At 48.7% G+C, this 15,499-nt stretch overlaps 1 protein-coding gene across 1 annotated transcript in view; it reads left to right on the forward strand.

Annotated features, from left to right (window-relative positions):
• Positions 1 to 9,701: 9,701 nt before the first annotated feature.
• The window catches only part of EFR3B (EFR3 homolog B), a 92,792-nt gene continuing 86,994 nt past the window's right edge, over positions 9,702 to 15,499 (forward strand). The window contains exon 1 of the mRNA XM_003787441.2: positions 9,702 to 9,911. Within this exon, the coding sequence (XP_003787489.1) occupies positions 9,710 to 9,911 (202 nt within the window). The 5' untranslated portion in view covers positions 9,702 to 9,709. The remainder of the gene's footprint in view (positions 9,912 to 15,499) is intronic.

The raw sequence follows: 15,499 nt of genomic DNA on the forward strand, positions 1-15,499 counted from the left end.
GTGTCTGTGGTCATGTTTGGAGCTCCCGACGAGCCGGATCTAGTACCAGTCCCACTCATTCTAAATGATAGTAGAGAAGGAACATCCTCTCACTGGGCAGAACATCACAGCATATTGACTGTCCCTTTTGTCTTGCGGAATTGGCAACTTGAGATAAGAGTTTACAATGAGTAGTGAGCAGTATCTGGTGTTCTGGCTATATAACCAGGTACTTAGAACAAGACTGCGAGATAACTTGGGGGAAGAGGTACTTTGAGTGACCTGTTGATCAGAACTGTGGCATGTCATTAAGGGAAGAAGAATGTGGAACGACCTAATAGAATGGACACAATTAATCAGATGAGCAGACCATCCACTCTGTAGATGTCAGTCTACAGAGTGACCCCAACTGAGTTACCCCAATGCTTGCTCGATGGGGTTGAATGAAGTCGCTATGGTGGTAGGACAGAAGTTGCTCATTAACCCAACCTCAAAGAAGTTCCTGCTTCCGAGTCTAAACACAATTTAATCTGTGTTTCCTTCCTTGCTGTGCTAAATACTTTTATTTACTTGCTGTAAGTAAATTCCTTCTACTTTCCTCTGTATCTACTGTTGTGCATAGGGTATGCTGGTAGTGGTTGCATTTGTAATTTAATTAATAGGACGCAAATACTGAGACAGGATCATGATGAAATAGTGAGGACTGAGGAACATCACTCTGAGCTCCTAGACTTAGATTAGAATTCAATAACTACAGGCTTTGAGTTTTCTCCTCTTGGGAAGAGTGTGAGTGTATTTTTAATCATAAGAGGAACAGTTGTATTATATATATATAATTTTTTTTTTTTTGGAGACAGAGCCTCAAGCTGTCCTCCTGGGTAGAGTGCTATGGCATCACAGCTCACAGCAACCTCCAACTCCTGGGCTCAAGCAAGTCTCCTGCCTCCGCCTCCCAAATAACTGGGACTACAGGCGCCCGTCACAACACCCAGCTATTTTTTGGTTGCAGCCGTGATTGTTGTTTGGTGGGCCCGGCTGGATTTGAACCTGCCAGCCCAGGTGTATGTGGCTGGCACCTTAGCCACTTGAGCCACAGGTGCCGAGCCAGTTGTATTATATTAAGAGGGAGACCTTTATGTGTAGAAATCTGAGAAGAGTGTATGTGAATACTGACCAAACTATAGTATATATTTTGGCTACCTAAGATTTAAGCCTTCCTGTTTGGGAGGAATCCTCCTCCTACCATGAAAACCAAATGAGAAAAGCTGCTGTTTCTTTTTCTTGCTTTGGCAGCAAAGTATATGACCTAGCTCAGCCGATCAGATGATGCTGCCCAGGACTTTGAATTTTGCGGGAATGCTGTATAGATTTAGGGGGGTGAGACTTTATTTGCAGTGACAACATGTAGTCAAGGGTCCACAAGTGTAGCAGACTGCCGGCTGCAGCAGGGGCATGGGTCGATGGGAGCTGGCCCAGTGGAGGTGGCAAGAAATGACCAGTGGTTCCAACACCCATGGCCACAACCTAAGCAGATGGCTCGGGGGGCACATTATTAGTGCTGTTTTTGGCTATCCAACTTCCTTTGGATTATGTCTTAGTCTAATCCTTCTTGTTGATTCTTTGTGATACTCATATCTTTACAGTAAATTCCTTTTCCTGCAGTGGTTGGCCAGAAATGGTTTCTTTTGTAATATGGAGACCTGGTTAGTACAAAACCATTTGTGTCCAATGCAAGAAAGGGGATGATGTTCTTTCACTGCTTCCAATGGCCTCGTAGTGGTCTTGTTGTCCTGGTTAAGGCTCTGCCAGCCCTATGATGCCTTGGTGCCCTTGGGAGTCTCTGACTATATAGCTATATATTTTTAGATTTTTTTGATCCTTGCTTTCCTGAGGCTTAGGATAGTCATTTACTTTGTCCGATATACCCTTCCTTGACTATTACAAACTCTACGCTGATACTGTCTGTAAATGTTTATAGAATTTTCATAGTTACAATGAGCTGGTCAGAAGCGTTTGCAAAGACTGGATTCCTTTGTTTCTTCCACCTTTTGAAGAAATGAAACTCTAAGGCAAGTAGAGAATTCTCCACATGATTTGCTTTGAGATTACTCATACCTCACTGAGACTCTTCTTTGCAATTATTGGTTCATTACAGAGAGATAAATAGGAAGTGGAATAAGTGGAGGTGAACATATAAAAGGCAGGACATCCTCAGAGGAGTTAGCAATGACGGAGGGGACCCATCTCTTAGGGATGTGTCATGCTAAGTAGGTTCACAAGAAATAGCTGTTTCCAGAATGCTTATGTACAATCAGAAATATTAAGTACATAGAGGACCAGAATGTAGATATTGGCTGATTGGATAGCCACTTGAGGATGCCAGAGGATAACCAGAAGATTGTGGTGAACCAGAGATAAGAACAAATGGTATTGGCAGGTCTCCCTAACGGTATTAGCTGTGATAGTCTGATGTGTCTGTCTGCTTTATGGGAACATACCTGCCAGTGGGACTGAAATACCTGAGTCTGCTGGTCAGGGACAAGCGTTTCCTGGAGAGCTTAACTATTTGCAATCTGGTGAGAAAGACAAGAAAGAGAAAAGAGCTTGGGGGAAGGTAGACCAAGACTGGAATCCTACTTCTATCATTTACTGTGTGACTTTGGGAAAGCTCTTTTAAAAATGAGTCTCCTCATTCCAATCTATGCTGAGAGCCTACTGTGTGCCTGGCACTGGGTACTGGGCTGGGGCAGCACCTCACACCCACCAGGAGGAACTGGGCAAGTGCTAATTCCTTTCTTCTGCCCTTCCCTCCCACAGCCCTCAAACCTGAAGGTCACCATTTGAGTTCTCTCTTCTCTTGGTTGGCCTTGAGTCCAGCTGCCTCCTGACACTCTAGATTGGTCAGGGATGACACAGGACACACTTCAGAAGAGTTCCTCCTCCTGAGTCCTGATTAGGGCTCTGCCTCCAGTCTCTGGGTAGGAAACCCCAGTGTGCCAAGCCAGGCAATGCAAAAGGCGGAACAGGCCCACGCAGCAGAGAGCCGGAGTCAGCCCTAAGCAGCCAGCTTGTTTCCTATTTCCTGGGCCCAGCCCTCTAAAGCAGAGGGAGCCTCCCAAGTGGAAGGTGTGCCTGGCCCATCTCTTGCCACTCTGAGGGCTACTTCCTGAAGGGAAGAGAAAAAGAATGCATAGACATCAGATGAATTGTACAGTCTCTTCCCATTCTTTTCTGGGAGGGGGAGAGATTGCTCTGTACAGCCCTGTTGTGCACCTTCAGTGCTCTCGATGTCAGGAACCATCTTTCTCAAAGAAGTGGCCAAGAGTCAGAGAGGAAATGTGTCTGGTCATTGATGACCTTCTAGTTCATATCCATCAGCCCTTTCAGGCCTCGTCCTCCTCCACCTATTTGCAGTATATCACACTATTGATATCCCCACAGCTGCCAGAAGAATCTTTCTCATTGAAGAAAGACCAAACTCCTTGTCTAGTACTCAAGGCCTTCTGTGGCTGGGCCCAAATCTGCTTTATTACTGCATCTCTCTCCATGTCCCCTCATTACCACATACTCCAACCAAATGAGCCATTTGCTTTTCTCCAGGAACACCTGTGACTTCCCAACACCCGCCTTTGTTCAAGTTGTGTTCTTCTGTAGAACTTCCCTTCCCCTCCTTTCCTGAAGTCTTCCCTGACTCCTTCAGAGCCCACCAGGGGGAACTTCTCTCCTTGGCTTCTGCTAGGACTTCATTTTCCCCTCTCTTTTGACACATCATTTTTTGTCTTGACTTACCTCCTCTGCTAGATTGTGAATTTTCTGGATAACAGGAAAGTTCTTCAAACGATTCTATTCGAGCTTTGTCCACTGTATCTGACAGAGTGTCTTGCACGTAGTAGGCACTGTATAAATCCATGCTCTGTAATTTAAAGTATAAGTGAGTCCCTAACCACCCAGACTTCAGATACTAATCAGGCTCAAACTTTGACTTGACTTTGTTACACACATGTTGGTATACAGATGTCTGAGGCTCTTCATTATTTTCACTTGAGAACCGTTGAGTTTCTGCCTTTCTTGGGCCATGTTAAGAGACTGAAGTAAGCTGTCATCACCAAGCCAGAAACGTGAGAGTTGGGCTAGAGATTCAGAAGCTGGAATTGGGGATGAGTATAAAAGAGGAGTGAGTCCAGGGAGGGGAAAGTGGGCATGACCAGGGATTCCTAACTGCAGAGTTGCCAAAGGCTGGGCAGGTGAGTGTAAAGGTCAACATCTGTTTGTGGGAAAGAGGGGTGATTGCAGGGTCCAAAGCCAACAAGAGGCAGTGAATATACAAGGGGGGTGGGTTTTGGCTCAGGTAGGCCTAGGTAACTTCCTTACAGAGATTGTATCTGGCCCTATTGAAGGCCTAGTGCTCTTCCTTCACTGACACTCATTTTCAGGTTTTGGAGATCAGCGTGTTACCTGTTTTTTCTGTATTCTTCTCTGGTAGCCAGAGAAGGCATTTTTTCCTCTCTCTCCTTTAATTTTATTTAAATCATTCTTGGCCAGCTTCTAGGCAAGCCCACTCCTTGGCTGCAGTGAGATGCAGGTTTCCTTAGCCGTGGCCTTGGAGAGCCAAATTTGACCAGTTATTCACTCCCTAGCTCTTCTTTTCTCTTCCAAGTTGTGTTGGTCAACAGGAAAGGGAGATGGGAATGATGCCATGGGTTTTGGGTCCTTCAAAGCGTGGGTGGGCTCAGGTCTCCTGGTGAGGGCAAATATCATACAGGCTGGAGATGGAGGGTAATAGGAGGGGAACAGATGCCTTCTGACAGCTGGCAGTGAGGAGAGAGTGAAGAAACAGAATTTCCTCCGTCTGAACTAGAGTCTGGGTCATGGGCATGGCAGTGCTTGAGATTTTGACCAGAAGCAAATGAACATGGATCTGAGCTTCATGTGGGAAAGGAGCCTGTCTTCCAGGGACCATAGGGAGGTTGAACACCAGCAGCAATGAAGGTGACTTGGCCCTGCTCTGGAGGTTGAATACCAGGTAAACCATAGACTGTGAAGAGGTTGCAGCTGGGAGTCTGCTGGGTGCTTTTAAACCTCAATGTGTCAACAATTAATTCCTCGAACTCTCTGCACACTCTGAAAAATCTGCAGCCGCCTCCTCCACACCCACTCAAGCCCTGGTCTCCTGGCAGCAGACTGCTCTGCCCTCCTGCATCCCTCCTGCAGCCCCAGATGACTTCCAGCAACCTTGGTGACAAGAGTGTGTCCTGCTGACGGGACTCCTGAGCATTTGCCCATGTTGTGGAGATGCATTCCTCAGCCCTTGGATACCCACCCACTCCTATACTTGGGTGTTGGTTTTACAGCCTGTTTTTTCCCTGTGGCTTCGGAGAAGTAGGTCAAGGTAGTTAACTTGCTTCGAGGGAGAAGTGCTGGGGTTCAAGTCCTCCAGCCTGGAGTCAGGAATCCTGAGTTCTATTTCTGGCTTTCAGCTAATCAGCTATCAGGCAATCCTTAAGACTTCATTTTCCCTCAGGGTCTCCCTGGGCCTTCTCTAGGTTTCATGACTTTTTTTCTGAAGCTACATCCCCTGGGGCTGTCAGCTTCTTCCCTTTAAGGGTGTTGGCTGCTGGCAGCTGGTGCCAAGAGCATGAGCTCTGCATTTGCAGGAGCTGATGAGATTAGAGGCTGCTGGGGCTCAGGGTCAGGATGCCAGACTCCTGTAACTACAGGACAGGCCCTGGTGATGCGTCATGGACACCAAAGCCGGGAATAGGAGTGAGGCTTCCTGGGTTTTATGTGGTGGTTATAGGCAGCCACCCACTTGGAAGCCTCCCTCTCCGTACAGCGCAGGAACTTCAGCCTCTGGGTCAGATGGAAACTCTGGGCCTTTCTGAGGTGCTTGTTCATGGCAGAGAGCATCATTTGAGCTGTTACAGTGAGGGACATTGTTCAGAGTGGCCACATTAACCAAAGTGCACTTTGGCCAAAGAATAATAACCTTTTCTAAGGCTTGGTTCCTCTGGTCTGACCAAACCAGTCCCAGGAGGGCCTAGGTTCTGGCCAGGGCCCCAGGGACCTCTACTACCGAGGCCTGGGGAGGAAGGTGGAAATAAGGTGACCTGGTTGGGTCTGAATAGTTCAAAACCCTCTCTAATGCCCACTCTGCAACCCAGGTCACAGAGGACATAAAATACAGATGAGGCAGAGGAACAAATGCAGGCAGAGGGAGGGAAGGGGGCAGAGGGCTTCAGATGGCCAAGGAGTCCAAATGTCACTCTGTCTAAAGTGCAGTTTATCGGGTACCCTGCAAGGCAGCATGGTGTGGCAGAAGGAAAATGGGTCTCAGGCACAGTGTCCTGGGCTTGAGACTCTGCTCACCTATTTCCTGGAGAGTTGTCTAGCCTCTCTGGGTCTGAATTTCCCAGCCATAAAGTGGGAATAATAGTACTTACCTTGCATAGCTACCGAGAGTGTCACACGGGCTAACCTGGAAAGCACCTGGCACAGACCTGTTGCATTTGGAGCCCTCAGTAAGTGTGATTTCCTCTCCTCTTTCCTCCCTGTCAACACCATGTTTTAAATTTCTGCAGGTAACGTACGAACCCATTTAAGAGAAGAATCCCAACTCTGACTCTCTCTCCTTTCCATAGTTCATCTTTAGCTGATTCTGCTTAGCGTTTCTTCATGGGCACACCATTCTGGAGATTGGGACCCTGGAGCTCTGCTCTTCTGTTTTAAGCTGTGAGCCAAAAGATTGTGTTCCCTCCAAGGCTTGGTTTCCCCATCTATAACAGCATTCTGATGGATTTCCACAGCACCATTCCCTTCATACATGTTGGCCAGACATCTTGACTGAAACCCAGGGAAGCTGAGGATCAGCCAGGACACACAGAGACCAAGAACAGTGTCAGCTCCCGAGCCCTTGGAGAGCACAGAATAGGTGCCTATAGTCAGGGTTCTCACAGGCAATCCATGGGTTGGAGAGGCTTGTATGTTCAGGGCCTCAGCCCTCTGTCAAAAGCTCCCAGGCTAAAAGGTACAGGCTGGTCCAAGTGACCCTGCACCTTTTTCCTTAGGAGCCCCACGCTGGTCAGATCTATATGAGAGTACATATTGGTAGCATGGAGGGGAGGCCTACTCTAGGCCTGGCTGAGTCATGGAGATCCAGAAGCACCCTCCAAAGGATGGTAGTAACTAAAGTTGCCAAATGAAACACGTTTGAATCTGTTTCAGAAAACAAAAACTTTTTTTTTGGTGTAAGTATGTCTCGAATGCTGCATGGAGCATACATGGCAAATTATTCCTTATTTATCTGAAATTCAAACTACATTGGCGTCTTATATTTCTACTACATCTGGCAACCCTAGAGCTGACACGAGGCTCTGCCCCAGCCAGGTGGGATGGCATGCTGCGTTTCCTGTACTTTCTACCCTCCACCATCTCCAAACCCGGGAAAATTCAGTCCCTCTGGCTGGATTATTTGTATTATTTCCACATTTAGAAATTCTACCCATTCTTAAAGGCTACTGAGTGGGGTTTTTTTTTTTCCCTAGGAAACTCTTCCCTGCTCCGTGCATGTGCCTAAATCAGCATTAGAAGATTTCCTTACAATTTTTCCATGTCTCCCTCCAGTATCATCCAGTGCCTGGTACATACGGAGAGTGATCAATAAATAGTTGATAAAAATAATGAATTACACTATCAGCCCTCTGAGTTATCTAAATAGAGGTTTGTGCTTCTTATGCAGAATTGACCATATTCTTCCTTGTCCTGTAATGTTTTTATCAGTATTCTTCTGATGCTCCCTGTGAGACATTTCACTCCTTGAAGACAAATTCTACATTTCCCTCTGAGCTGCACACACCAGTGTTTCATGAGTCTATTTTGTGTTGAACAAAAACTGTAGGAAGGGAGCACCTCTAGGTGCCCAGATGAAGCTAGACTCTAGATTCTCCATTGTGCTCTGGCTCAAGTCTGACTCTCAGCAGGCCTCAAACCCACCTAGCCTGTTCCTGGGAATGAAGAACAGAGACAGAGCTTCTTTGCAAGTTGCCTGATGGTTCCTCTGGGAACCATCCCAGAATTTCCTGTGGTTGGCCGGCCGCTAAGAAAGTTAAAGAGTTAAAGAAATGGGAACAAAACCTGGGACCAGCAAGGGAGATGGAGGGGTGAGGCCAGGGACAAATAGGGATTATGGGTTTGGGGTACAGCAGAGAGAGCACTGTTTCAGGAGTCCAGCAAGCTGACAACCTGAATTCTCTCTCTGACTCTGGCCTTCCCTTGGGCCATGAGGAAGGAAAAGAAGATATGTGAGTGCCCACTGTATACTTTCATGTAGTTTTTATTCCTATCAGTCCTGCAGGAAGCTGAGGTTCAGAGGGGGTGGATGGCTGGCCTGCAGACACACAGCCTAGTGTGTTGAGGAAGTAGAACACAATTTAACCTCTCAAGGTTATATGATGTCAATTGAAGAGCATTAGACCGTCTTTAAGGTCCCTCCCTCTCTGAACTCTCTAACTTCTAATAGAAGAATATTTCTACTAGGAAGGAAAAATATCAATATGGGCAAGAAACTAAGGAATAGATATGGTAAGTCAGGGGAAATGCGTGACCTGTGGAGAAGAAGGTTGGGCAAGAAGCCGTAGGGAAGTCCTGAGCTAAGCTAAGAGATCTTCAGGCGTTGGCAGGAGCCTTCTGTCCCTCTGCGTCTGTTTCTCATAGGGCCGAGGCAGGTGGAGAGCTGGAATTCATTTCGGCCCGGGGGCACAGCTGGAGAGGCCTGGCGGCTAAGCTTGCGAATTACACCTATAATTTGGGGGAGGAAAGGCAAGCGGACTTCCTGCAGCTCTTGGGGGCTGGGAGTTGGGGGCGTTTCCTGCGTACCTAGCTCGGGAAGGACGCTCTTCGGTACCAAGTACGGGACCAAAGAGTGGCTGAGAGGATACAGCTGAGGGCTGGAGGGCTTCAGTAGAGAGTGGGGTTTGGGTAAGGGAGCCAAGGGAGGGCAGAGATTGTTCCCTAATTCCTAGTCCTTGCGCCCCCGGCTCAGCTGACTCAGACTGGACAAAGTCAAGGAAGGGGTCCACCTGCAGCTTCAGTTCCCCTTCTGACCTCGGGGCTTGCAGGTCGGGGGAGATCACAGCGGCGGGCCTGTGAGCAGGGAGAGCCAGTGGGTGCTCCAGGTAAACGAAGCACCCAAGGCGACACTTCAGAAAAGGCGCATCTCGGGGTTTGGGAGTCTCGCTGGGGGCCGGAGCGGGGCGGGGCGCTCGGAGCGGCCGCGCGTTGGCCGCGCTGGGAGGGCGGGGCGCCATATTAGCATAGCCCCGCCCTCTGCCCGCAGCCGGCCTGGGAGCCCGAGCTCAGGCGGCCGCAGGCAGCCTCACGCTGAATGGGCTCGCGGCGCCGGGCTCCGTCCCGCCTGCGGCCGGCTCCAGCGCCTGCTCCCGCCCCACCCGGCCCCCCGCCGGCCGCCGCCAGCCCCCGCCCGGGCTGTGAATGAAAGGCAGGCGCCGCCGGGGGCTGGCTGGAAACGACGCGGCGACGCCGGCCTCCGGGAGGCGCGCGCCCTGCCGAGATGTACGGTAAGGAGAGCTCCGCGCCCGGGCTCCGGCCCGCGGGGGCCGACCCCGCAAACTTCCAGGGCTCGGACCATTGTTCCCCTGCGTGGCCCCGGCGTGGGGCGAGGGCGCCGACTCGGTGCCCGGCTGGGCTGTTTCGGCCGCTCTGTGAGCGCGCGTCTATGCCGAGAGGACAAAGATGCCTGGAGCCGGGGGGCCCTGGGATCCTCCTTCGGCCCGTCGTGTGCAGGCGCTGGGGGCGGTGGGCGGTGGTCCGTCGGGGGCCAGGGACCATGGGGGAAGCGGGTCTCCCTTGGAGCCGAGCAGACAGGGAGTGTCGGTGGAGGTGGTCGTGTGACTACATTTGCAGAATTAACAAAAGCGGTTTGTGCTTGGGAGTTTTATGCGGGAAGCCGGTCCAGGGCTGAGCGCAGACGCTCGCTGCCGGCCTTGTGCCCGGCTCCGAGGATGCGGGAGGCGGCGGCAGCGGTGCACAGGGCCGGAGAGCGAGCCGGTGCCGGGAGCCTCATCTCGCCTCCCTGGATGGACCTGGCCTCTGGCTGCCCCTGCCGCCGGGCCACGGGATCCAGGTTCCCTAACTTCCAGATTTGCTCTCCACGATGATGGAGGGAGGGGCCGCTGCTGAGAGGGTGCAGCTCGGCTCTGACCTCTCTTCCCTCGTCCGCAGCCATCCCCTCAGTTGCTGTGCAACAGTTAGCCAGACAGACCCTCACGATGCACTGCTCTGCTTGATAATTTGCCAGGAAGTCTTCTGGTTTTGCAGGCGGTGTGGGTGAAAACAAAGCAAAACAAAACAACACGTTGCCGAGTGGAGTACTGGAGACCCAGACCAGTCTAGGAATGGACTGCATTACCCAGGCCCCAGTCCCTCCAAGGGCTTATGTTTGGTCCCAATGGACACGAGTCCATTATAACCCAGGCCTCTGGCAGCTATTCTAGGGACGGCCAGAATTGGAGCTGTGCTCGACTCCCACCCCCACTGTGAGGTAGGGGGCTCAGCCTGCACCTGAGGGATGAGTGTCTGGAGAAGAGCAAATTCCCAATTTAACCCATCACTAAGGCTGCTCAGCTGCCTCACTCTGCGAACAGACTGTGAGTCACAAAGTTTGTTGGAGGCAGAGGAAGCTGAGAGTGTAATGGAAAGATTCAGCAATTGGTGGGCCCCTCTATTTAGAAAGAGGGAGAGGGAAAAGAGAGAGAGGGACTCAACTTTTTAATCTGTCTCCTTCCCTGCCCAGTTGACAATACATCAGCATTTCTCATTCAGGGTGAGACATCAGCAGGTCCCCTTAGCAAGTATTATTTCTCTTGGAAGGACCAGGTAGGTGGGGAAGGGGAGGGGGACCTCAGGCTGTGCTGCTGTCCAGTGAAGACTCTGGGGGGAGGTAACAAGCTGCCTATGCTTTATAAGCTGGGAGGTTGTGAGGTTTCCAGAAGAGAGCTATATATATGTATTTATTTTCACTCTCTGTTTTTCCCTCTATTCTTTTCTGCAGAGGGAGCAGTCTGAAGCTGCAGATCATTTGACAAAAGCATGTGACTGCAGGGGCACCTGCAGTGGGGAAGGAGTTAGGACAGGCTCATCAGAATGGGGCAGAATTGGGAACCCTGGTTCTGCCGGGCCACCTCGTTGCATTTAGACTGAGATAATTTGCTAACCTCTGAGATCCTGAGAGCTGAGGGTCCCAGCCAGCTTCCATTGTATGAAGCAACACAAGGTAGAGCCAGACAGTACAGAAAGGTGAACTGGGAAGCCATCGTATCTGGGTGCTATTTTTGGATATACCACAGATTTTTCATTTCTCTTTTATGTTTTTATTTCCCCAGATGCAAACAGATGGTACTTACCCGGAATGATTCATAGAAAGATTATGATGAAGGAATCCTCTGGGCAGTTGCCTGCAGCAAAGGAAAGTCACAGGAGTGCTAGGTGGGAGATTGGTACTGAGGGTGCCAAGCCTTGTCTTAGGAGGTGTGAGAGGAAGCCCACTCTCCCTCAGGATGTTAGGATGTTCTTGACTTTTATGAAAAGAAAGGTCTGTGGGATACTTAAAATCATTCTTTGCCCAGAAGCCAACAGAATGGTGAAACCAACATGAGTAGGAAAGTGGGCCTGGGATCATAGACTTGTTATAATTATTCTTAGTTTCCCCTCATTTTCCAAGAGATCTGTCTAACGTGCGTAGGGAGGTGGGCCTGGGATCATAGACTTCTTATAATTGTTCTTGTTTTCCCTCATTTTCCAACGAATTTGTCTAAGATGACAGAGTTAGAGGGCAAAATGATGACTGGGGGCTCCTGGCATGGTGCTTCCAGCCCTCTACTCATCACTCATCCCAGTGCCTCAGGTGAACCCTCATGAGGAAAATGCTACCAGGGGGTTTATTTTTTTTAATTAATTAATTTATTATTATTTTTTTTTGCAGTTTTTGGCTGAGGCTGGGCTTGAACCCACCACCTCCAGCATATGGGGCCGGCGCCCTACTCCTTTAACCACAGGCGCCACCCTGGGGGTTTTATTAATTAATAGTCAGTGACCACTGCACCCCCAGCCCCATGGACCTGGAAGTCCAGTAAGAGCTTTAGGTGAAGGTCCCTTGTCCCTGCACCTTGGTGACTTGATCCATTATGAGTACGGATACTCTGCCTCTGTCTTCCCATCTTATTAGCTGAGGACGGTCTTCATCTTCCCTCTGCTCCCTTCCTTCCCTTACCTCTGCCCTCCACAGCTCAGTCTTCTTCCTTGAGCCTGTGGGAGGCTGAGCCCCCTTGGCTTTTGCAGAGGGCGCAGTGCTATCTGGGAGAGAAAGAATCTTAGATCTAGGTTCAGCCTATCTCAGTCCAAGAGCCGTGTCACAGCTGTGTGACCTTAGGCAAGTGGGGTTGTCTCTGGGAATGACATCTCTGTGGAAAATGGTGAAAGCCCATCTACCTCCCAGGTCTGTCATGAGGCTCAAAGGCAGGCAATGTTGTGATGACCCATCACTAGGGGTTCTGTGCTTACAAGACAGGTTGCTTGAGAGCTGGTCCCCTTAGGTCCTCCTAGGCTTTTACTCTGTTGCCTCCTCTCTGCCAGTGCCTGCACATGCCTGTTTATGTCACCTCCTATTCCACGTAGACATACAGATCACCTCGTTTGGCCAGCCACCAAGCCTGTAAGCTACATCTCTTTTCCTTCACCAAACTCACCCCTGCTGTCTCCTAAATCTCAGCCACTTTCTGGCAGGGGCTCTCCAAGAGGACCCAGTGACTTTCCACAATCTTGTGTGGGAATCCTAGGAACATGGATTGACAAGGGACATGGAAAAAATGAAAGTACTTTTTATTGGAGTGGGAAGATGATTGGCAAATTCTCTGCAAAATTAGATTCCTGTTCGTTTTCCTTTCTGTTAGAATTATATAACTAAGAGTTTACCTGTTCTCACCTGGGCTGGAGGCTTCGGCCTTGCCCAAGAGCATCCAGTTTGCCCACTGAGATGAGACCCGGCACTCTGAGAAATGGTGCCCTCCAGAATCAGAGCAGCCAGCCATGAAGAATGACGGGAAAGGATCGCCCCAGCCACAGTCTGTGCACCCTGATCCCACTGAAACAAAAGCGGTTCTAAAGATTCCTCCTCAGCCCTGAGCGCTGCCTCGTCCTCCACTCACGTCCTTCTGCTTTGGGATTGAGAATATGGACTGTCAGGAAATAGCAGTGGTGCACAGCTTTTTGGAAATGTGCTTGACAGAGCATCCTATTTAGTGGGTGAAACTTTTGTGAGTGGTGTAGAGAAACTGCAGGACCAGGCAGGCTGCAAAGTCTCACCTCTGCAGAACTCTCCAGAGACAGCTGCCCCATAAGCATCTGCCACAGCACAACATGTGCACACACACACACACTCTGAGCTCTCCCCCAAGTCTTGGGGCTTCTGCAGCCCCATGGTGCTGTGTGCTTGTGTATGTGGGGGCTGTGTGGCCTGCCCTCTCTCACACCCCCTGCCCCAGCTCCTTTCTTCCCTGTACCAGGGGACCTGGGTGAGAGCCTTTTTTCTCTCTTGCTGCCCACAGTTCAGTGAATTCAGGTGGCTGAAGTGTTCTTCTTGCACATAAATAAAAAGTTGATATCATCTTACAGGAAATCTGGAGAAGGGAGGAAGAAAAAAAATCACCCACAATTCTGCCCACTAACACCAACCTTTTTTATTATGATACAAATTACTGATGTGATTTTGAACTCGCCTCCTTTTGCCCTTTCTTTTCTCTTTCTTTTCAATCCTGGCTTTGGGGAGCACCAAGATCCCCACAGCCTGGGTTTGAACTCCAACTCTGCCCCTTGGGTACCCTTGGACCTGAGCATTTCTGAGCCCCTTTCTTGGCTCTAAAAAGGTGATGACAGTGTCCACCTTATGGCAGAAAATAATTAGGTTAAAAGAGCTGCTCCTACCTTCCCCTCTCCTTTCAACTCTCTCTTCTCTGTTTCTTGGGGGCGGGGGTTTCTTTATAAAAGCAAAAATAAAATAAGCAACATAAAACTTACATTCCATGAGGTTAAGACCAGTGTTGGTGATACTGTTCTTTATGTTAAACAAAGGAAAAATCCAATTAAAAAATTCAATTCTTCTAGAAAATCTGCAAAATACAGTGAACCATAAACAAATATAATGACTGCTACTGTTTTAATATCTTTCCTTCCATGCATTTGTTTGTGTGGTTGAAAGCATCCATTTTGTATAATTTTGTATTCTACTTTTTGATTAGCACTTTATTTATTTATTTTTTTTTTGAGACAGTCTCAAGCTGTCACCCTGGATAGAGTGCTATGGCGTCACAGCTCACAGCAACCTCAAACTCTTGGGCTTAAGCGAGTCTCTTGCCTTAGCCTCCCAAGTAGCTGAGATTACAGATGCCAGCCACAATGCCTAGCTACTTTCAGGTTGTAGTTGTCATTGTTGTTTGGCGGGCCCAGGCTGGATTCGAACCCACAAACTCCGGTGTATGTGGCTGGTGCCCTAGCCTCTTGACCTACAGGTGCCAAGCCATTAATTAGCATTTACATTTTTTAAATTAACATTAGAATATAAGCATGCCCCCCCCCAAGTTAATAAAAACTCCCTGGCTGTTGTTTTTAATGGTTATTTAACAGTCCACTGAATGGATGTCTTAATTTCCTAAGAGTACATTCAGGGGTACCCATAAAGTTTCTGTATTTTAATCCTTGGAGAACTAACTGGTGCTTAACGCTTTCTCTGAACTTTGGAATTTTCCCCTGAATTTTTCCCTATGCTGTAGCCCTCCAAATGAATTGGTCAAGGTATATAAATATTTTGAAGAACTATGAAGTATTGTCAAATTGCCTTCAATTTGTGTCGATTATAGTTCCACTAGCAGTTAGGAGAGTATTTATCTCCCTCTACTCTCAAGAGCGTTAAATATTGAGATTTTTTTCTCTCATTTTGCTAATTTAAAAGAAAACGTATCACACTTTTAACTTACATCGTTTATTATTAGTGAAGCTAAACACTTTGTTTTTAACCATTTGCATTTTAGTAACTTGTCATGGGCGTGTGAGTGCTCTATTAGTTGAAGGGATTGACTATTTGCTGGTTGTTTGCCTTATGCTCTGTGTTTTGAAGAAAGCAGACACAAGCTATCAAGTATTTGTGGAGTACCAGCTATGTGTGCTAATACATAGGGCATCACGAGGATACAAAAGTGTACAAAGGTCCTTTCCATCAAAATGATTAGAATTTAATCTTGGGCAAACAAGTTGTAAAACATGCAAAAAATTAAATGAGATAGTCCACAGGTGGTGGACTGAAGGCTGAGAAAGCTTTGAACTACAGGTTACTCTGCATCTGCAGTGGAAGATGTTGGCTGCTTTAAGAAGAAAACCATGCGTGACGGTGTGCATGCAGATGTGTGTGCGTGCAGACGTGTGTGTGTGTGCAGACGTGTGTGTGTGCAGACGTGTG

This window comes from Otolemur garnettii, unplaced genomic scaffold (genome assembly GCF_000181295.1).
Source record: "Otolemur garnettii isolate 467f Iridium unplaced genomic scaffold, OtoGar3 scaffold00022, whole genome shotgun sequence".
NCBI classification, from domain to species: Eukaryota; Metazoa; Chordata; class Mammalia; order Primates; family Galagidae; genus Otolemur; species Otolemur garnettii.